At 37.9% G+C, this 23338-nt stretch overlaps 1 protein-coding gene across 1 annotated transcript in view; it reads right to left on the bottom strand.

Annotated features, from left to right (window-relative positions):
* Positions 1-774: 774 nt before the first annotated feature.
* The window catches only part of GAP43 (growth associated protein 43), an 88210-nt gene continuing 65646 nt past the window's right edge, over positions 775-23338 (bottom strand). Inside the window, exon 3 of the mRNA XM_042781914.1 lies at positions 775-863. Coding sequence (XP_042637848.1) covers positions 775-863 — 89 coding nt within the window. The remainder of the gene's footprint in view (positions 864-23338) is intronic.

Below are 23338 nucleotides of genomic sequence, written 5' to 3'. Positions count from 1 at the left end.
GCCTATCTTTCCCATTAAGGCCTGAAACCATTGGTCTTAACCAGATCTTAGATTCCTATAGAGTTTACAGGATGTTGTTGTCAAACTGGGAGGTTGGGAAGGAGATGAAATGTAAGACCCCAATATGACAAACCAGTTAATGAGAAAGAGTGGAATAGAAACACAAAGACATTAAAGTTTGATTACTCTCATGATTTATTAATATTCAGATTGAAAAAGGAGCCTTAGAGCCGCAAGTTACGCTAATTGGCACATTTGCTTTATTTATTTTTAAAACAATCTGGGTTTTTTTTTTTTTTTTCTTTTTGTTCATTCCATCACATTGAAAAGGAGAAAAAGAAAACTGATTTTGAATTCACTTGATATTTTGGACTCCTCAGATGAATGGAACATTGCACACACACTTGGAACAGAGAGATAGAGAGGGAAGTGGACTCCCACAGGGCCACACGCACCAGATCAAAAAACTTGGATACAGTGCAAGAATTTCCCAAAATGATTGGATCATCATTACCAAAAACTCGCCATAACAACACCAAAAAACAAAAATGTTTAAGCCACACTGTTTGACTTGGGATCTTTCCTGCTTTTTTTTTTTTTTTTTTTTTTAAATTTGCCACACAGAGAGAAAGAGGGCCAGTAGGTGGGAGAGGACAGACTCACAGACGTGAGCAGGACAGGAAGGGAAACTTCAGAGTGGAGCTGAGTAGAGGGTGGGAGGGACAGGGGTCAGGAGAGGGGAGGGCAGGGATGTGGAAAGCCATATCTTAAAGTTCAGGCATGTTCTTGGTCCGCCTCATGTTCTTCTCCTTTACCCTCATCCTGCCGGGCACTTTCCTTAGGTTTGGTTTCATCTACAGCTTCTGAGGAAGAAAACAATATGGGGGAGGGGGGGAAGAAAAGAAGAGTTAGTATTTTCTCTTATCTGCTCATAAGATGATGCAAAGTATGTCTTGTTTTCAAACAATTTCCTAAGAGCTTTAAAATGGAAATAAAAACAGGCAGTTGTCATCGAGTCACTTCCAACTCATGTTGACCCCCTGTGTGTCAGAGAAGAACTGTGCTCTGTGCTCTAGGGTCTTCAGTGGCTAATTTTTGTGGAAATAGATCACCAGGTCTTTCTTTCAAGGTGCCTGTTGAGGAACATGAACCTCCAACCTTTCAGTTAGCAGTAGAGCATGTTACTGTGTGTGTGCCACCCAGGGTCTCCGAAGATAGAAATAGATTATTGCTATCCCAGTAATATAATTTCCAACTTTGGAAGAGGTTACCTCCAGGAGGTTGTTCAGTCACATATACGAAAGAGCTCAAGAACAAAAGTAAGATATTCCCAAAAAACTCACTGCCATTAAGCCGATTCTGACTCATAGCGATACCCATTTGGCTTCCTAGGCAGTAAATCTTTACTGAAGTAGACTGCTCTTTCTTCCTTCAATACTTGCTTCCCTAGAGCAACTGGTGGGTTTGAACCATCAACCTTCTGGTTAGGAGTCAAATGCCTTAGGCACTGTGCCACCACAGCTCCTTAGTGTAGTCTTTAACCTTTCAATTTGGCCATCAGGGTGTCCACATACAGCCTCTTAATATAAGGAATCAACAATCATCTTGTATCTCTTTTCCATCACAGTCAGACTAATTATGACACATACTTTATGTGAGTTGTTCAGCATCCATTCTAACTCTCTTATTTCTTGGTTTATAGTACTAGAAATGTTAGAGAGTGAAATACTTGAATTCCAGCTCCTCTTGGAGCTATAGGGAGCCATGTGACACAGTTCTGGCCAATGAGTTGGAAACAGGATTCCCTGGGGAGACCTTCCCTTCCCAAATATAGGCATACATCATTTTATTGTGCTTTGCAGATATTTTATTTTACAAATTGAAGGTTTGTTACAATCCCATGTCAAGCAAGTCTATCAATGCCATTTTTCCAACAGCATTATGCTCACTTTGTGTCCCTGTGGCACATTCTGGGAATTCTCACAATATTTCAAACTTTTTTTATAATGCTAGTACATACTTAATAAACTATAGTATAGGGTAAACAGAACTTCTATATTCATTGGGAAAACAAAAAATTTGTGTGACTCACTTTATTGTCATTTTGTTTTATTGCAGCATTCTGGAACCAAACCTACACTATCTCTGAGATATGACTGTAAGAGCAAAGGCTCCAAATAAGGGATGGCAAAGGCCCCCCTTCTGGATGACTAAGACATCAAAAAATACTTGGTAGAATAGTAACTATCTTATGACCATGAAGACAAAAACTGTACACTAAAGATGGTAGACCAGAGGGATAGAAAGAACAAACAATCATTGTTTCACTGGTCTACTCCTTCATGCCTTTCCCTTCGATTTCTTACTGTGTGAGACAAATAACTAAACTGTTCAAACCACTGTAGTAGTTTTCAATTCCTTGCAGCCAAACACTTTCCAGTGGAATACACTTATCCATAGGGCAAATACTATCTTTTTGAAGGATAATTTTTTTTCCTCAGCAAGCAGGAGACTTTTTCTAATAACTTATCTGTCTAGCTCCTGTATAAAACTCAGTGACCTGATTTTATGCTACAAAATAGTTCACCAATATGCCAGCTACTACAAAGAGAATTCATTTTCCCTGAAGACTGTTGCATTATCAACTGATAAACTCCCTATGTTGGGGTCCCCAAGACCAAAGCGAGGTTTGACAATTCCTAAGGAGCACTCACAGAACTCAGCATATAGTTTTACTCAAGGCTATGATTTATTACAGTAAAAGAATACAGACCAAAATCAGTAAAGGAAAAAGTTGCATGTGGCAAATTCCAGAGGAAATCAGGCACAAGTGTCCAAGATTCCTTGACCTGTGACCTTTCATTCCTCTAGCATCAAATTGTGACATTATGTGTGAAATGCTGTTTACCGGGAAGCTCACTAGAGACTCAGTGTTCAAGGTTTTTATTAGGGCTGGTCATGTAAGCACCCTCCACCTAGCATGTACCCAAATCCCAGACTCCCAGAAGGAAAGCATGTGTTTAGCACAAACCACATTGTTCATACAGTTTAGGCACAGTAGACCATTCATCAGTGGGGGAATGGTGGGAACCCTGCAGAAATCCAAGTTCCTAGATCCAGTTGAGGGCTAACCTCGCAAGTAGACCTTTCCTTTCTTTCTTTCTTTATTTTTTTATTTTTTTTATTTTTTATTGTGATTTGGGTGAAAGTTTACAGAGCAAATTCATTTTCCATACAGCAGTTTATATACATTTTGTTTCATGATGTTGACTATAATTCCCCACAATGGAACAGTTCTCTTCTCATTTCCTCCCTGTAGTTACCTCTTTCCTGTGTCTTTCTTTCCTATTATATCCTGCCTCCTGAGCTATCTCCCTGTGCAAATACTGCCCTTCCATTCTCCCATGATTGATCACTCTAAGGATTGTATCTACCTAATGTAAATGTTCACCCCATATACCTGACTATTGTTTGGCTGTAAGCCAAGGAGTGAGTTTAGTTCCAAATCTGAAGGGTAACTAGGGGCCATAGTTTCAGGGGTATCACCAGGTTCCATAAACCAGCAAACTTGGTCTTTCTTTCTTTTTTTTTTTTTTTATGATTTTGCATTATGTTCCACATTGTTCTCCCACTCTATCCAGGGTCTCCTGTATGGATTCCCCTCTGAGTGGTTGACAGTGATAGCCAGGAACCATCTATTTCTTCCAGTCTCATGGTCATGTAGCAAGTAAGCCTTTCTTATTTCATGCTACAAAATAGTTTACCAATATGCCAGCTAGTAGAAAACCTTAAGCTTATTACGTTAACTCTTTTCTGCATAATCCTCAATGTTTAAAATGCTGTATCCTTTAAAGTGAAGCTATTGTTAGCTACTGATATTTCTTAAGAAGTTGTATTTAAAGGCAATAGAGAACCTTTGATAGCTGTTTAGCAGAACATATAATACAGCTGTGCTTTCAGAAGATGAAACTAGCAATATTGTATAAGGTGGATTTGGTGTTGGGAGGAGATGTCAAGTCTAGAAAATGAATACCATTTAGGAAAGCATTAGATGAGCTTATGAAAATATATGTCTCTTTTAAATCAGGCAGCTAAATATTTATATTGGGATAAAGCTAAACATTTACATTCAAATAAGACTACCACTACTAAATACAATTTTTGCAATACTTTCTTTGGAACATCTATCAAATGATACTCTTTCAAAGCTCTTCAGTAGCAAAAAGCATTTAACTCCTTGAAAATGAGCCTGGTTTTTGGAATCAAACTAGAGTGGTTTGGTAAATAAGTAAGCAGCTATGATGAGTAATTTTACTTTATAAAAACTCATTTTTGACCAAAGTTTATAAGTCTGATTTACTCTCTGTGGGGTTTGTAACTGGCTGTGTAGGCAATTTCTGAAAGGTAGTAATTTTAGTGTTGCTATTTAGTGTACTGCCTAAGGCACTTGACTGCTATCCAGAAGGCTGGAGGTTCAAACCCACCAGCCACTCCTCGGAAGGAAGGTTGGGCAGTCTACTTCCGTAGTGATACTGCCTCGGAAACCCAGGAGGGTTCGCTGTGAGTCAGGTCTGACTCATAATACATAACAACAACAACATTTACTATTATTCATAAAGATATCTTAAAACTGTACTTTACTAAGGTGACCATTATCAACTCTTTAAGAACCAAGGCCCCAATTACACGTTCCAGGAAAAAAATTTAGATTAACGCAATTCTGATCATCTTAATGTTCTCTTCACTAGTAATCTTCCTCATGGACTACAGAACTTTGATGTGCTAATGAATCAGTGACTTTTCTTCCAGAAGAACCCTACTAGATTTGTGTCAATGGGGTCCATCTATGAAAACTTGGAATTCTTGTAGAGAATTTACTTAGTTCCCTTGGCACTGCCCAAACATTTGGATACCACAGGAGTGTCTAAGGCATTTTACTATCCTTATCAGCTCCAAGAAACAACATATTTAGTAGCCTCTTTGAACTGCAAAAGAAATATTGGTTCAAATGACTCAGAGGCATACAGAAGGATTAGCAGTAAAAGCAAGAAAAGACTTCAAATTTCTCTACAAAAAAAAAAAAAAGGAGCTAATATATGAGATATGAGAGAGATTAGGGAATTCAAGAGAAAAGGTAGAGGGTAGGCTGGGTAAGATAAGAAGAATAGTATAATTTTAGAATAAAGGCAAGAAAACTCAAAGAGGGGAGAAGGGAACAAAGAATCAGGATTCTGAGAAGTAGCCACACTTCCTACCCCTTGTTTGAGTAGAATCAAGTTAATTCCTCCAAGACTCCTCCACTTTCTCTTGTCATTCTTTTTCTTGGCCTAAGAGGAAAGGTGAGTCCCTGCGTGGGTTAAATGCTTGACTACTAGCCGAAATGTGCCTAGGAAGGCCAGCTTGACAACCTGCTCCTGAGTGGTCACAGCCTTGAAAACCTATGGAGCAGTTCTAGTCTGCACACATTGGGACACAGGTGGTCAGAATTGGTTCAACTCCACAGCAACTAACAATAACAGAAGAAAAAGCAAAGTTTGACACACATGTGCTTAATGTGACAGGAAGTCATTATTGCCTATTTCGTATCTAGAGAGCTTCAATATCTAGATATTCTCTCCTCCAAATGCCTCAAATTATATTAAATATAATTATTCATTCATTTATCCAATAAATAGCTTTTGAAATTATAACATGCCAACATTCTTCTATGTGTTGAGAAATAACAGAGAATAAAATAGTTAAAACATCCTTGGCATCATTGATGCCTTTCATTATATACCTTTAACAGATAATGATATTCATAATCATAGATTACAAGTGATGGACCTTTAAAGTCACCTCATCACTAAACCACAAATACTTCAAGGTATGAGCAATATCTGTTTTTGCTCATCTTTGAAGTCTAAGAGTTCAGTACAGAACCTAGTGAAGAGGAGGCCCTCAAGATATGTTTGTTGCATGAAACAATGAATGAGCATCCTCATTTTAAAGATGAGGAAGCAAGTCAAGATAAATAAGGAGACTTTTCCTAAATCTTACAGCTTGCTCATGACCAAACCAAGACAAAACCAAGGTATTTCACTTGTTTAGGCTTTCCCACGGGCCAAACTTGAGCAGATGCCAAGGCTGAACCTATTTTATCAATTTCGTACTAGATACTAAGTAATTAGGGCCCCCAAGTTTTATGGACCTACAAAACTTCTGTGATTAAAAAAAAAAAAAAAAAAAAGTTCATTCCAAAATACAAAATAGAAACCATAAAATTAATTAAACTTCATGAGTGTTCTATTAGATGACCACAAAGATAAAATAGTAATCAGTTAATTGGAACTCAATTCAACTTAATGCATACAATTATATATATATATATATATATATATATATATATAATATTTCATAGGAGTTTTAAGTATTTTTTTTATTTGTTTGATAATTGTTGATATTGAGCAAAAGGTTCCCCTTGTGTTAGACAAAGGGATGGCTAGTTAACAGAAATAATATGGGTAAAGACAGTGGAGTCAATAAAATGTGTATAGGCCACTAAGAAATTATGTATAAACGAGAAAGACAAACAAAATTTGAAGGAGGAAACAATCTAAAGTAACAGTCTTACACAACAGCAAACATGAGGGAAGCTAAGAACCCATAGAGCTCTGGTAGCATAGTGCCTAAGGCACTTGACTGCTACCCAGAAAGCTGGTGGTTCAAACCCACCAGCCACTCCTCGGAAGGAAGGTTGGGCAATCTACTTCCATAGTAATACTGCCTCAGAAACCCAAGGAGGGGTCGCTGTGAGTCAGGTCTGACTCGACAGCACATAACAACAACAACAGCAACAAGAACTCATAATAATATCATGAAGGAAAAGAAAAAAATAAAATACTACAAGTAATTCTAGGTTACTAACAAGATCCATCCCTGTGTCTTTAAGGAGATTTGTAGGTGAATCAGAACAAGTGCATACAGTTCTTAGCATTACTTCAGTGCAGGAAAAGTTTCAAAGCCTTTTCAGTGATTTAAAAGCTGCTCCTGCAGCAAGTGAAGGTGATTGTGATGAAGAATTTGTTTCAGAGTAGCAGTTAGTTCAATTATTTCAAAGTGAGGGCAAATACACATAAATTAAAGAGCAAGTAAGGAGCTCTGGTGGCGCAGTGGTTAAAGCATTGTGCTGATAACTAAAAGGCTGGTGCTTAGAATCCACTAGCTACTCCACATGAGAAAGTTGAGGCAGTCTGCTTCCACAAAGATTTACAGCCTTGGAAACCTTATAGGGAGGTTCTACTCTGTATTGCTATGAGATGGAATCCACTCGATGGGCATTGGTTTGCTTTAAAGGGCAAGTATGAGTTGTCCCCAAGTCAAACATTCATAATCCAGGCACAGCATGTACATGTATAAGAAGGAAAGAGTAATCGTATGTGGGACACACACCTCACCTATCTAGATGTACTTTAATGGAAATCAGGGCATGAGAATGAAAAGGTTTTGAGCTTGGACAAAGGAGAGTTTATTAGGAACAGATTCTGTGTTTTGTACAAATGGTTTGTATAAATGCTGGAGAGCTTCTGGATACTGCTAATTTGTTTGCTCTCCCACTGATGCCAACTCTATACAAGTAGTTTTAATTAATAAATCATGTTGACCATATAGTGGAATATTTAATATTTTACCTATTCTATTTGGCAATGTCACTGTCTAGAAAGAACCATTAATGATGATTCTCCTGGCCTCTTTTATAAAGTATCCAGTTATATTGAACATTTGTTGATCTCTTATTATATGCTTGGAAAATTTCTATGTGTACTTATATTAATACTCACAGTTTCCTTTTCACCCAATGTTACAGCTAAAAAAGCTAAAGAACATGGATGTTAAATGATTTAACCAAAACCACACTTTTACTAAATAGACCAAAAAAACCAAACTCACTGAAATCGAGTTAATGAAACCACCATTGGGTTGCCAAGGCAGTAAATCTTTACGGAAGTAGATTGCCCCATCTTCTTTTCAGGGAGTGGCTGGTGGCTTTGAACCACCAGCCTTCTGGTTAGCAGTCAAATTCCTTAATCACGGCACCACCAGAGCTCCTTGGTAAATGGCAGTCCCTAATTCTAATCTAGAATAGAGTCATCCAGGCATTCTCTACTTTTGATTACTCTCTTGCCTTTCTCATCGCTTAGCAGAGATGGACAGGGTAGAAGCTTGAGTAGGCAGTCCATAGGTATGTAGGCTTGGAACCAAAAAGTTTAGCTTGTAAGGGGTCATCCAAAGTACAATACTTGGGCTCTAATTGCCTGACCAACAAAGAAAAAAAAAAGGAGAATCAGCAAGAGGAAATGGAATGTGTGGCTAACTGTGGACCATGAACACTGCCGTTTTTGCTATGAGACTAGAAGAAATGGATAGTGCCCAGCTAGGGGCAAAAATGTCAACCAGAATTTCAAATTGTCATGGAATCCAGATTTTCTAGAGCCATAGAGGCTGGATAAACCCAGGAAGAAATTTCTTTGAGATAATATTTGAGTCTTTAACCTTAAATCAAAACTCTCCCCTAAAGTCTTTAAAGAGCAGGTTAGCGGAATTTGTAAAGAATGGCTGCCTTAAGCATTGTGTTCTTGTAGAGAACTATCTATTTCAGACCAAAGTGAAAGAGCAATTCAAAAAGATAGAGAAGGAAAAAGACTAGGCTTACTGGTTTGAGAGAAACTGATAAAACCCTCATAACTATTGCCCCTAGTCACCTTTTGGAACTGGAATTGAACCCACTCCTGTAGTTTCCAGTCAAACAACAGACAGACATATAAGAAGAACAATTACGCCAGGTAGATACACTCCTTAGAACAATCAACCATGGAGATCAGAAGGGCAGTACTAGCACAGGGGGACAGCTCAGAGGCCAGGAATGCATAGGAAAAAAGGACACAGGGGAAAGGTAACCAGAGGGAGGAAGTGGGAAGAGAGCTGTTACATTATGAGGATTGCAATCAATGTCATAAAACAAAATATGTATGAACTGTTGTATGCAAAATTAATTCGCTCTGTAAACTTTCACCCAAATCACAAAAAATTTTTAGAAAATGTCAAATAAATAAAATCATACAGTTTAAAGAAAAAGAGAGAGAAAGAAAACTTAGAGGGTTGTGAGTTAATGTTAATAGTAGAGAAACAATTCAGAAAAGGAGGATGAGAACAGTTGTATAGCTTGAAGAATGTAATCAGCATCACTGAATTGTACAGGAAGAAATTGTTGAATTGGGGCATGCTTTGCTGAGTACGTTTTCGAAAAAACAACAAAATAAACTAAATAATTTAACACACACACACACACATATACACACACATATATATAAAGTAGCTCAAAATGGAAAGAAGAACTCTGGGAAGTCTTCAAAAATAAGAGATCTGGTCTTGGCACCTTCAGGTACTAATTACGTAATTTGTAAATGCTAGAGATGAGTTAATATGTAATCTTTAGTATTTTTACAAAAACTTGTATCATCATGGTGAGTGTCAAAGATGGATGAATGGCTGAGGCCAGCTGGTCACTCCATCTACCACTACCCAATTAGTGTAAATAATCATATTCCCGGTTTAGAGGATCAAACTCCCTCTGAGACAGTTATTACTTAAGAGGAGGCTGTAGAAGGTAAAAGACTAAAGTGAGATTTTCAGTGCCAAGTGGTATTAGAACAAATGACTGGAAGTAAACAGGCCTGGAGGGAGCAAATGGGGAAAGTCTGGCGTTGCTGGTGTGACAGCTGAAATCCAGTAAGTTAAGGAGTAGAAATGAGCTTTTTCTTTTTGATGTAGCTCTGAATAGTACTTTTATGTACTTCAAACATGAAGATCTATATTAATTGTCATTTTGGTTAAGACATTATAAGCAAAGGAAGATTAAATAAATCACATGTTATATATATCATGCATTTATAGTCACACATCATTACTACTATCTGTCTGTGGATAAATTTGTCCCAAAATCAGACTTCACCAGGAGAAAACCAGCCCTAAAAATCCAATCTTATTATGAGACAAAACATGTAACTCTGATGATGCATTTTAGTGATTTGGTCTAAAATGGTAGAGGAAGATTTTTCTTTTAAAATATGAGATTGGGTAATTTTTCAAATGGAACATAGTCATATTTCCAGGAGGAAGCACTCATATTCTTAGGAGAGGCTTAAACTGAGATCCAAAAAAACTTGTTTAATGTACCCTTTTGATATACCATAACTTAAATCATATGTATACTAGTTAATCTCAAAATTATATGCTATGAACTTGGGCAGATGATGTTAGAATTTGACAAAGAGTTGCAACTTTCCCAAGCCATGGCATTTTAGCCTTAACAAGAATATTGCCTTCTTCCAGACCCAAAGTCCTCTTAGAAATCTCCATGCTCACTGACAACCTCCACAGATCTGATTGCTTTATTAGTTTTTTTTTTAATTTTTTAATTTTTTATTTTGGTGTAACTTAAAAATAGAAAGTTAACATCTCTGGAATTGAACTCACTCCTGTGGCTTCCAGCCAAACAACAGACAGGCATAAAGGGTGAATATTTACATCAGGTAGATGATCAATCATGGGAGAACAGAAGGGCAGTATTTACACAGAGATACAGCTCAGGGGCAGGAAGGAACATGAAAGAAAGACACAGGGAAGAGGTAACAACAGGGAGGAAGTGGGAAGAGAACTGCTACTTTGTGGGGAATTGTAGTCAATATCATGAAACAAAATGTGTATGAACTGCTGTATGGTAAATGAATTTGCTCTGTAACCTTCACCCAAATCACATTTAAAAATTTAAGAAGAAAAAAAAAAAAGTTAACATCATGCATAGCAAAGTCATATGTTATTAATGTACTAGACTAGAATGATGCTTTAAAAAAAGAGAAATGTGTTCTTCACTTGTTTATTCATTCAGTGAAATACCCTAAGCCTTATCATGTGCTAAGCACTGCTCTAAGTACTGCAAATATAACAGTGGTGATAAAGCAATGAAAACCTCAAGCAAAAATCTCTACCTCTTGGACTTTATATGCTGGTGACTATTGTAATGATGTATCATTTGGTGGAGAATGGATAGAGAAGGAAAGAACAATAGATAAGAAGGGCTCAGCATAAAGGAACATAAGTCCCCTGGCTACTTCTTTTCGATTTGCAGATTTGGGTACGTTTAATAGATCTCATAAGTTTTGGAAAATAGAAAGCCTTTCTAGCTTTTGCATTGATCTACAGCCATCATTCCTAAGAAACATCAGGGCTACATTTCCTGCTCCCATATTTCTCCTTTTCAACAAAATTGTTGAAAATCATTTTCTTAGAACTTCTCAGACACGTAAGGTTTCTCATTCTTCTGTGGCAGATCAAGAAGCTAGAAAATCGTGTTTTCTACAGGCTTGTTTCTATTCATAGAGTTTAAATAAATCTAAGTGTCACCGGGTGATTATTTCATCAAATCGAGCAGTCAGTCCTATAAAAACAGTTTACTCAGTTTGGCTTTAAGCTTCAGCCTATGTATAGATATAGCACCACCAGTAATCCAGTGGGTCATTGATAATGTCTCCACTAGTAAGACATTTAAAACGTACTTGTATCGTTTTGTCTTTCTATTTACTAGGCAACTATAAACATTGTGATATCAGACATTTATTAATCACTACAAGGTACATTTATCTTTATCACATAGACAGAATTGGGCTTATCCCAAACTGCTCAATACTGGAGTTCTGCTTTTTACTTCTAACAACATATGTTCAGATATTAGATCAAATCTGTAATTCTAAATAATTAGCGATGTTGAAACTCCTGGACTTTTATCTCATTTTTGTAATGGCCAAATTCACCTGATAATGTCATCTCCAGAGGAGTGGTTTGAGCTGTGTATACTCTTCAGTATCTGGGATATAACTGGTCTTAGTCATTACTCCCAAATTGAGAATATATTTGGGATCCCTTAACTTCTATGCAATTTAAGATAGCATGTGGCAGAAATAAATATGCAAGTTATTTCTACAACCATTTGAAACAGTATGGTAGTAGCCTTAAAAGAGTAAGGGGACCCAGGTGGACGATTTCACAGTGGTCCCTGAAAGATGTATGCCAAACTGGCTTTCTGATTCTGGAAGAAGTTCTTGCCTTTATACATCCCATTCATTTCCTAGAAAGGGTGAGAATAGCACGTCTGTGCATTCTGTTGCTGAGCAAATACAAGGAGCATATGCAGCAGCGGCTGCTTGAGTGCTCAGCCAGGCAGCCAGGCTGCACTGCTGCTGGAGGGATGGCGGGGTTCCCAGCTGCCATCGCCTACACTGAGCAATAATGGCCCTGTTTACTGGCTCCAGTCCAGGCCCCTCCATGGCCCTCCATTACTGAAATTACTTTGAGTGGATTTCCGAGTAAAACATTACCTCTTGGGACCTGCCCAGCTCTCCCTAGTCTTGTCAACATTGATTAAATAGAAGCTGCTATCATCCTGGGGCCATGCCCACATTACCCTACCAATCACCACTGGGCTGAGCATTTGCTTCCTTTTCCTTTTTATTTTCATCTTTCTTGCATATTAAGCATCACTACCTCAGAGGCTCAAAGACAAGCAATTATCAAAAAAAAAATTTCTATAGTGAACTCACATATATGCCTTTTATTACGTACACATTCTTTCTCTTGAGCTGTGAATTGGATGTCATTTTGAAGCCTGGATCATGGCTTTTGATGGTCATTAATATTTACATTTTAGCTCTTTATTGCCATAGTTTACATTTTAAATTCTTTTCAATGCACTGAGACAGTATACACCATTTTTATATCCAAAGATTGGTGCAAATATCACCAACATCCCACCCCTTGCTTTATGAATCTTTGAAAGAAAAAATAACCCTACTCTTTATAACATTACATACTTGAAGTTTTCAGAGAATAAAAAACAAGAACTTAACCAAGAAGAGAAATCTGAGGAAGCACGTTGTTGTTGTTGTTGTTGTTGTTATGTGCCATCGAGTCGGACCCGACTCATAGCGACCCCTCCTTGGGTTTCCGAGGCAATATCACTACGGAAGTAGATTTCCCCATCTTCCTTCTGAGGAGTGGCTGGCAGGTTTGTCACTTGCCTTAGGCACTGTGCTACCAGGGATCCTTGAGGAAGCATAGTGGGGTCATTATTATTCTGAAACACACCTTACACATTTCTATTTCTTCCCTCAAGAGGTTAGGCCTATGGTTGAGCAGATTTGTATTCTAGACTTGAGTGGAATATAAGAATAAAATGACCTATTACTTAATTGCTTCTGCTGCTGTTGTTGTTAGGTGCCATAGAGTCAGTTCAACTCATAGCGACTCTATATACAATAGAACAAAACACTGCCCAGTCCTGAACCATCCTTACAATGGTCACTATGTTTGAGCCCATTGTTGCAGCAACTGTGTCAATCCATCTCATTTAGAGTCTTCCTCTTTTTCCCTGACCCTCTACCAAGCATGATATCCTTCAATTATAGAAGTTGGGGTAGAGTCTAGGATTTTTAACCTAAGAAGTTAGTGTTTTTCTCCAAAAAGAGAAGAGCCCAAAAGAGAAAAGAGAGATTAAAACAAAAGTCAAAGAAGATATTGGTTGACTGGCCTTTAATGCTTCTTAAATATTCTCTATACAAAATACCTACCAAATCATCAAAAATAAATGTCCTAGTTTCTTCCCCATTAGAAACAGGCAGAAATATTAATAAATAAAAATTTATGTGGCTGGTATTGTTACTTTAAATCATTTATGGAACATGATGTGGTAAACATATAATATTAAATAGTATTAACTTTATTTCTTCACAATATCACAATGAATAAGTCAACTTTTATGGGCTAAAAATCAAAACAAACAAACAAAATGTCCTACTTCATCCCTCCCTCCAGCTTGACCTGTATTGTTTACTGTTAGTACAAGTGGAGAGATAGAAGGGTGAGAGTCAGGATAAAGATAATGATGACAATGAGAAATTCAGAGATGTGCTAAGAAAAGGGCTGTTGTATGCCTTAGAGTTAATTCTGACTCATTGGCCCTATAGGACAGAGTAGAACTACCCTGCAGGGTTCCCAGGGCCACAGTCTTACTGGAGCAGATTGCCAGGTCTTTTCTCCCATGGAGCTGCTAGTGGGTTTGAACCGTTGATCTTCCAGTTAGCAGTTGAGCACTTAACCATTGCCCCACCAGGGCTCAAGTAAAGGATTAAAAAAAAAAAAAAAAACCCAGACCTGCTGCTATCGAGTCCATTTAGACTCACAGCGACCCCCATTGGGTTTCAAAGGCAGTAAATCTTTACGAAAGTAGATTGCCCAGTCTTTTTTCCACTCAGTGGCTAGTGGGTTTGAACCACCAACCTTCTGATTAGCAGTCAAATGCCTTAGACACTGCACCACCAGAGCTCCTTTTAAGTAAAGGATAAGAAGGTACTATTGTGATGTTATTGAGTGTTGCTAACAGTGATGATCACTCCTCAGAAGGAAGATGGGGCAATCTACTTCCGTAGTGATACTGCCTCGGATACCCAACGAGAACTTGCTATGAGTCGGGGCTGACTCGATGGCAATAACAACAATAGTGATGATCAGAAAAAAATGAGCCTAGAAATTAAGTTTGTTTTCTTCTTTTCTGTAGAATTATATGTTTCATGCTTTAAAAAAAAAAAAAAAAAAAAAGTTTAAAATTTAACCTGACATAATTGTGCGCCTAAACCCCACACTCCTAAAGGCCTAAGCTGCAGGAGATCTGTTCTCTCTACATTTTCAAATTCTCAGGAGGTTGCCACAGCTGCAATGCTGGCTCATTGCACTTTGCCTTCAAATAATTTCAAAACTTCCTTTTGAAATAAAGATTTCTCTCCAAGGGGCATTCTGAATACTGGCAAACACACACACACACACACACACACACACATGTTTGGGCTTTTACGCTTTTATTTAAGGACTTTGGGATATATAGATCCATGGAGAAAGATGAGGCAGTCTGCTTCCCTAAAGATTTACAGCCTTGGAAACCCTATGGGGCAGTTCTACTCTGTCCTATAGGGTCACTGAGTCAGAATTGATTTGATAGCAGTGGATTTGAAGGTATGTAGAATCATAGATTCCTGGAGCATGAATGGATACGAGATATTCTAACCACCCCAAATTACTCTATGAGAAAACTGAAGCTTAGAGAGGGTAGAAAATCTGTTTATGCTCAAAAAATTAAAAAAGGCAGCACTGAAATCCAGGACTCCTGGCTCATAGTGCAGTACTTCTTCCTCTATATTATATGTTCCTTCTCCATGAGACAGGCGCAGGTGATATTTTTTAAAAAAGTGTGTTTTGTCTTTATTATTTGGGAAACTGGATTGGCCATGAAAGTGAAACTGATAGTTTGGTTGAATTATCAAATGAAAGATGAAAGAAAAGGAAAAAAAAAAAAAGTGATTGTATTCTTAAATAATTTGAGTGCACACAAACGATAAACCCTTTAGTTTTATTTTGTTATGTGGTTACTGTCATGATATTATTTTATTATTAACTTTTTATATCTAGTTTTGCACTCTTAATAACCACTGATTATAAAAATTCCTTACTGTGAATTGTAACCATGGGCAAAAGCTGGAGGCTGAAGAGGCTGATCAGCCACAGCAGAGAGGGCTTATGTATCTTGGAAATTTAGTTCAAAACAATATTTCATCAATTTTATCTGGGATTTGGACCAAATCAAGTTCTGAAACAAAGACTGGAATGAGCAGAATTATCTTACTGTAACAAAACACTAGGATATTTTTGTATACTGAACATGATTTAGAAAAATATTTAACTGCTATTTCTCTCAAATATTCTACAAATCAGTTTTAAATAGGATTAGATTAACAAACATTTTAAAATCTGAGTCATAATATCTAAATCATAAAGAACTGGGATTAAACACACATTTCACTCAGTTCACTACCTCATTTTTCACAAAAAAAAAAAAAGTCAAGATATAACCTATGATATTTACAGCAGAAATGCAAAAGGATAGGTAAAACTTTTCTAGGTTGCTATAGAATATAACTTCTTAGAAAACAAAAATTTTAGATGATTTGCATTGTATATGGAACCATAAGTCCTATACATTGGTTCGCTTACTACAGCAATTCAGTCTTTTAATTCCATGGTTTCCCAACTGTGCATCGAAACACCCCTGGGTGTTACAATGACCTCATGAGGATGCTAAGAATTATTTTAAAACTTGACAGAAGCAGCAATATCTGTTGAATTCTGGGTGGTCTACTACTGTTAAGCTTTTCAGTTTAACTGAGATATCTTTTGGTGCCATGAAATAATTGCCAGAATACTAAGGACATCATGAACTAAGAAAGTTTGGAAGCCATTCTTTTAAATCAATATAGAAATCAACTGCTGGGATATGTACGTTTATATATACTTGCAAAACACAGTGAAAATTGAGAACTATGTTTGAGATTTTAGTTTGGTATAAATGACAGCTACGTTAGGTAGGACTGATTATTTAGTAACATCTTTTTGTCACATTGCTATTGTTAAAAGCTAATTTGCTAATGCATATATACCATCTTGAACATGGAAGATTGTTTTATGATTTCATTCATTAACATATTCTTTGACCTAGGCCTTAGGGTAAAAGAATCAAATTATACAGCAAATCTGTGTTGTTGTTATTAGAAGAAGATAAATTTATCCCAACATTTAATTACAGGAGGAGGTCAATGTCAATTCTATACATTGAATATGTTTAATATTCAGAAAACAAGTTTAGGTAGACAGACTGAATGATCAGGTATGTCTAGGCAAAAGGGAATATACCCATGACCATATAAGGTTGGCAGAGATATTTCTACATATATATATTTGTAAGTGCTGTTAAGAATGTCCATATAAATAGAATTAACAGGGTATAAAGTTATGATAACTTTTTAGCCACAGCCAACCACCCTGAGAGAGGGAGAGGTGGGGCCTGTGGGCTCAGGACCATGGTCACATGGGACATCAAGCTCAACTGGCATAACACACTACACAAAAGCATTGTTCTACATCCTACTTTGGTGAGTAGCGACTGGGGTCGTAAAAGCTTGCAAGTGGCCATCTGAGATGCAACAATTGGTCTCCCTTCATCTGGAAGAAAGAAGAATGAAGAAAACCAAAGAGACATGGAAACAGTCCAAGGGACTAGTGAACCATGAGAACCTCAGCCTGTATACCATAAGACCAGAAGATGGTGCCTAGCTATCACTGTCAACCACTTGGAAAGGAATCAGCACAGGATATCCTGGATAGAGCAGGAGAAAAATGTGGAACAAAACTCAAAGCATAAAAAAGACCAGGCTTACTGGTCTGAGATGGTGAAACCCAGCCGAATCTTCCAGCCAAACAATGTTGTTGTTGTTGTGTGCTGTCAAGTCAGACCTGACTCATAGTGGCCCCTCCTTGGGTTTCTGTGCAGTAGCACTACAGAAGTAGATTTCCCAGCCTTCCTTCTGAGGAGCCAAACAATAGACAGATGTGGTAGTTTGGTGTGTGTGTCAACTTGGCTGGGCCTGGTTGAGTGGCTGGGCAGCTAGTGGTAGTTAATCCCCATGAAGAGATTGGCAATCAGCTCCATGGTGGGATCTACCACAAGCAGCTGGGTAGCTGCCTTTGGGTATGTGGTCTGCTTCCTGTATATAAGGAGAAACTTTGAGAATGGTCTCTAGCCTATGGCACGCTTGGACCCTGCATGTAGCTGTGTTGCTGCTCAGCAGCCTGCCATGCTCTTCTGACCTTGGGACTTACAATGGACTTAAGTTAATGGCCTGCCATGTGGTTTGGTAACATCGAGACTGTGCCTTTTTGCTTGTCAACCTTGGGGCTTCTCAGCCTCAGCAGCCAGCAGTTGTCTGAGTGAAGAAATGCCTCTAGCACCAGTCCGGGAGTAGAACTGCCCCATAGGATTTCCTAGGGTGTAATCTCTGGTGGCACTGTGGGTAAGACATTTCACGGCTACCAGAAGGTCAGCTGCTCCTTGGGAAGATGAAGCAATCTACTTCAGAAAAGATCGACAGCCTTGGAAACCCTATGGGAGTTGCTACGAGTTGGAAAGTGGATTTGGTTTGGAATCTTATGGAGCTGACTGCCAGGTCTTTTCTTTCGCAGAGCAGCTGGTGTGTTCAAACTGCCAACCTTTTGGCTAGTTGCCAAGCACTTTAACTGTTGCACCACCAGGGATCTTCCAGTAGTAACTGGTTGGGTCAATTTAAGTGTCTACTCTCCCACCCTCAGCCCATTCACTGCCATTTATTTTTCCAGTGAGGGTGTTTTAAATTTTTGAATGCCTTCAGATCAAGCTTGCACTTTTCATTTCCCCATAGACTCTACCACAGGGTGAGCCAGATTTTCACGAATGTTATCTGCCTAGCTTCTTAGGCAATTGAGTTTATTTATAACGGCTGAAGAAATGCAAATGAGATTTTCTCCTAGCTGGGACTCCCACCTGGGACTCAATGAAGGGGAAAGGGGAGATGTAGAGTTAAAATTTCTAAAGTGTTTGTTATAAACTTGTTTTCTTACTTTTTTCTTACTAAGAGTGGGAATCAACTTGACAGCACACAGCAATATTTGAGTCAACTCCAACTCACAGTGGCACCATGCGTATCAGTGTAGAACTGTGCTCCAAAGAGTTTCCAATGGCTGATTTTTCAGAAGTAAATCACCAGACCTTTCTTCCAAGGTGCCTTTGGGTGGTCTCAAACCTTCAACCTTTCAGTTACAGAGGAACATATGAACTATTTGTACCACCCAAGGACTCCTTAAATTTTACCAGGAAGTTTTTTTTTTTTTTTTTTTTTTTTGGTCTTTGCCTTCAAAATGCAAGGCATTCCCTTTCATCAAAATAGAAGGCAGTCTCATAAGTTTCAGATCCAGAGTTCTGAGTTAAACAGCACTCACTGCCTTTTGTATTTTACAAAGTCAAAATTACCCACATTCAAGATTGCTTTTCCCTTTTCACTTCATAGGATCCCAGGTGAGAATCCTAGCTAGGAGAAAATCTTAGTTGCATTTATTCAGCCTTTACAAACTCAACTGTGAATTAAGTAAGAAATATAATATATATGTTATAAATGGCCTACTAAAAGAAAAGATACAGTAAAATATCAAGTTTTAGTATTATCTGTCTTTTCACTTGTCATTGAAACATTCACTACATCTCTAACTATACCTTGCAGATGACCTTTGTTCCCTGTAGTGGATGCTGCTAGTGTCTTGCTCAAGTGCCTTTCACCAGACGGATGAACCCATCTCCCAGTTACTAGAGGTGGTGGCTGCCAATGGCCCATACCTATCTTTTGTCCCTTGTCCCACACTTGTCACTTGTGGGGCATGCGATTTGGGATTCACCTCAGTGAAATATGCCTGGTAGGTTGTGTCCTCTTCCCATCCCCAGCCCACATGATTCTGCATCCTTGCTTTTAGGGTATCCACTAAGGTGCAATTTGAGTTTCAAAATTAGAAAAGATCCCTGTGAGATCAAGCTGTGATTAGACTTCTCCTGAATCCACCTCTTTGCTTGACTTCTTCCTCTGGACTCTCCTCTGTCCCGTGGTGACCCCATATATGCAGAATAGACCTGTTTCATGTTGTTTTCAAGACTGTGACCTTTTGGCAGTGTATTGCCAGGCCTGTATCACTAAGTGCCTTTGAGTTGTTTCAAACCACCAGCCTTTTGGCTAGTACTGTAGTGCTTATCAGGAGCTCTGGTGGTGTAGTGCCTAAGGCATTTGACTGCTAACCAGAAGGCTGGTGGTTCAAACCCACCAGCCACTCCTCAGAAGGAAGGTTGGGCAATCTACTTCCATAGTGATACTGCCTTGGAAACCAAAGGAGGGATAGCTGTGAGTTGGATCCAAGTCAATGGCAGTGAAGTTGGTTTTACTTGTTTTTGTGGTGTTTATCTGTTTTCACCATCCAGAGACCCATAAGTTGGAATCAACTCTACAACAACTAGCAACAACAACAACCTCTTTCCAGTAAGGAAAAAGGAGTAAGATTTATAGATTTCCACCAGAGATCACATCCTCAATAAATGATCTGCACAGAATTTTCCTTCTCAGGCTCTGTTTCTAAGGAACCCAACCCAACTCCTCAAAAACAAAGATTTTTTTTTTTTTTTTTTTTTGTTAACTAGTATATCCCAAGGGCCTATAACAGTACCTGGCAAATACTTATTTCTTGAATAAAGAAATGTATTTTTATACCCTCACACTTAGTATCATGCTCATCACAAGATAGGTACTAAATATTTATAAAAGGAAAGAAGGTAATGGGAAAATAGAAAAATCCCAAGGATGCTTTGTCACTGGTAGATAATTAGCAGAGGTTTGTCTGAATCTCAAAATACTGAAGTTTCTAAAAAGAAACTTCAATATTATTCTGGTACATAGCCATGGGAAAGCATTATCCCATCAACTTCCATTTCACTGATAATATTTATTTTATATCTATCTTCCAATTAATAACAAATCATTCATATTTAAAACCCAAATGTAAAAAATAGATAGTTACTATAAGCATAATATTATTAGATGGAATAGAGTAGTGCTTAAGACAGCTGGTTTTGGATCCAGACTGCTTGCATGTAAATTCTATCTTTGCCACTTACCATGATGTTGGATAAGTTATTATTTTGGTTACTTCATGTTGTCCTAATAGAAAATACCACAAACGGATGGCTTGAATAAACAGGGATTTATTCTCTTACAGTTTTGGAGGTTGGAAGTCTGAGTTCAAAGTGCCAGGCTTCAGGGCATTGGTGAAAACCTCCCGACCTTGGGCTTCAGCTCTGCTCTTGCTCCTGGCCCACTGGAGCTGGAGGCATCTCTTCACTCAGGGGACTGCTGAGTGCTGAAGCTGACAACCCAAGGCTGACGAGTAAAATGGCACAGTCCCAAAATCATCAAACCACATGGCAGGCCACTAATTCAAATCTATTAACAGTCCCAAGATCAGCAGACAACATGGTAGGTCAAATGATGACTCAGCTACATTCAAGGTCCAAATGTGCCCCAAAGTTGCAGGCCATTCCCAAAGCTTCTATTTATATACTGGAAACAGACCCCATCCCTAAAGCAGCTACTTACCTGCTCATGGCAGATTCCACCATGGAAACTGATTGGCAGTCTCATTGTGGGGAATAACTACCACCAGTCGCCCAGCCACTCAAAACCAGGCCCAGCCAAGTTGACACATAAACTTAACTACCACAGTTATTTAACCCTTTTACCTCATTTCCTTATCTGCAATTGGAAATAATATTGGTACTAACTTCAAGGAGATGTGAGAATTAAACATGGTACTATGTAAAGTAAAAAATTATGATTAACAATCAATGAAATATTTAAATAAGTGCTTAATAAGCATTAGCTACTACTATTGGTAATTGCAAGCAAACTAATGTTGGTTTAATAGTCACTCTGTGCCAAGCATTATGCAAGGAGGTTTCACATATAAGTATTCAATACACATCTTCAATATGCTTTTCCACTTATTCATTAATAAAGGGTGAATCATAATACCAACATCATAGATTTGTAATGAGCACTAAACAAGAAAAAACAAAATAAAATAACACAACCTAACACAGTGTCACTGCCTTATCCATCTAAGTGCCTAATAAACGATAGCTATCTTCTCTCTTTCTCTCTCTCAATTCATTCTTATCCCATCTTAGTTCACAGACAATGAGAAACTTTCTCTAAATATCCTGACAAAAGGAGACAAAAGCTGTGACTTATGAGGTTTTTGTTTATAGAGTGAAAATAAAAAGCTAATTATTTGAAAAAAGGCTTTGAAGGCATGGGCCAAAGTTCAGAAAGGATTGAAAAGGCAATGTGACCAGTGAACAAACTTAAAAGATAGCAAAGACAGAAAGTCATGGTTCTGTGAAAGAACCAAAGCTGCTAAACGTACTGTCTTAAAAGCCAAAGACCTCTCTTTATTACGTCTACTTAAGGCCAAAAAAAATCTCCTCTACTTAATAACCAAAGAACAGCAGCAGCCAGTTGATTTCAAGAGGAAATAATCTTATTCTTGGGTTTACTTCAGTTTGATTCCCTAAATTTTGTAGAAAAATTATATTTATCATAGCGAATGAGCAAAAGCCAAGTCCTTCCTACCCTCAGCTATATAGTAAACCTTGCATCTAGCAGGCATGGTACAGAGGGATTAACAATCCTCCAGACTTAACGTAATATATCTTATTTTAAGACAAATATCTTTTTTTGATCAAAATTAGGTGTGTGCTTTAATGCAAACTGAAAGTTTGGAAGTTTGAGTCCACCCAGAAGTGCCTTGGAGGAAAACCCTGTGATCATCTGAAAAAACAATCATTGAAAATCCTATAGAGCATATTCTATTCTTACACACATGGGGTTGTCATAAGTAGGAGTTGACTAAAGGGTAACCAGTTAGACTTGAAATAGTTTATTTTAAGATTTCTTGTTCTTTGGTCCCCTACTCTCAAAGGAAACAATCAGATACAATGAGATTTTTTTCAGCTTTGTTATGAGAAAGATCTTTTCATTTCCAGGAAAGTTTGCAGTCATCAAGGACAGGGGTAGAGGGCTATATGGAAGTGTGTGGAGATTCCCAGGGGTTTTGTGGTAGACTGCACTGATGAGGTTATTCTTGTAATCTATGCACTCCCTCATTTCTGGGCCTTTTCAAGCATAGAATCCAATCTGACTTTGAAAAATAAAAGGAGTCAGAATGTGGTTAGAAATGGTTGTATGTCTAGCATGGGTAAAAGCATGTATGACAGAGTTGTCCTTTCTCTGAAAAGATTTCCAGGTTAAGAAAAGTAAGACTTCCTTTGGAATCTTGTATAAACATTATTGGAGTTAGCATTTCCCTTCTAAGGATTATTTATAATTCCTCTTTCTGTATTTTAGAGAATTTTTATTTTAGAGGGTGTTAATAATTTAAAAAAAAAAAAATCAGACCTCATATATTTGATGTGAATTATTTAGGCCTCTACTTAGAAAAATTAAATAGGCTAACCATGTGAGTTGGTCATATTTCGATGAATATGCACTCTCACATTTTCTCTCTGTTTTTCACGTTTATTAAATCAAGCTATTAAGGCATTGTGCTGGTTATTTCAAAGTGTATTTTTCTTTAGGTATTTATACTATCAACAAGCCCTGGTGATGCAGCAGTTCAGCACTCACCTGCTAACTGAGGTCAATGGGAGAAAGATGTGACAGTCTGTTTCTGTAAAAGTTGACAGCCTCGTAAACCCTGTGGGACAGTTCTACTCTGTCCTACAGAATCACTATGAATT

The sequence above is a fragment of the Orycteropus afer genome, unplaced genomic scaffold, assembly GCF_000298275.1.
Source record: "Orycteropus afer afer isolate SDZICR_OR568_19922 unplaced genomic scaffold, OryAfe1.0 scaffold00195, whole genome shotgun sequence".
Classification (NCBI taxonomy): Eukaryota; Metazoa; Chordata; class Mammalia; order Tubulidentata; family Orycteropodidae; genus Orycteropus; species Orycteropus afer.
Note: the sequence above shows the minus strand (reverse complement) of the source record. Positions and strands in the feature narration are given on the sequence as shown.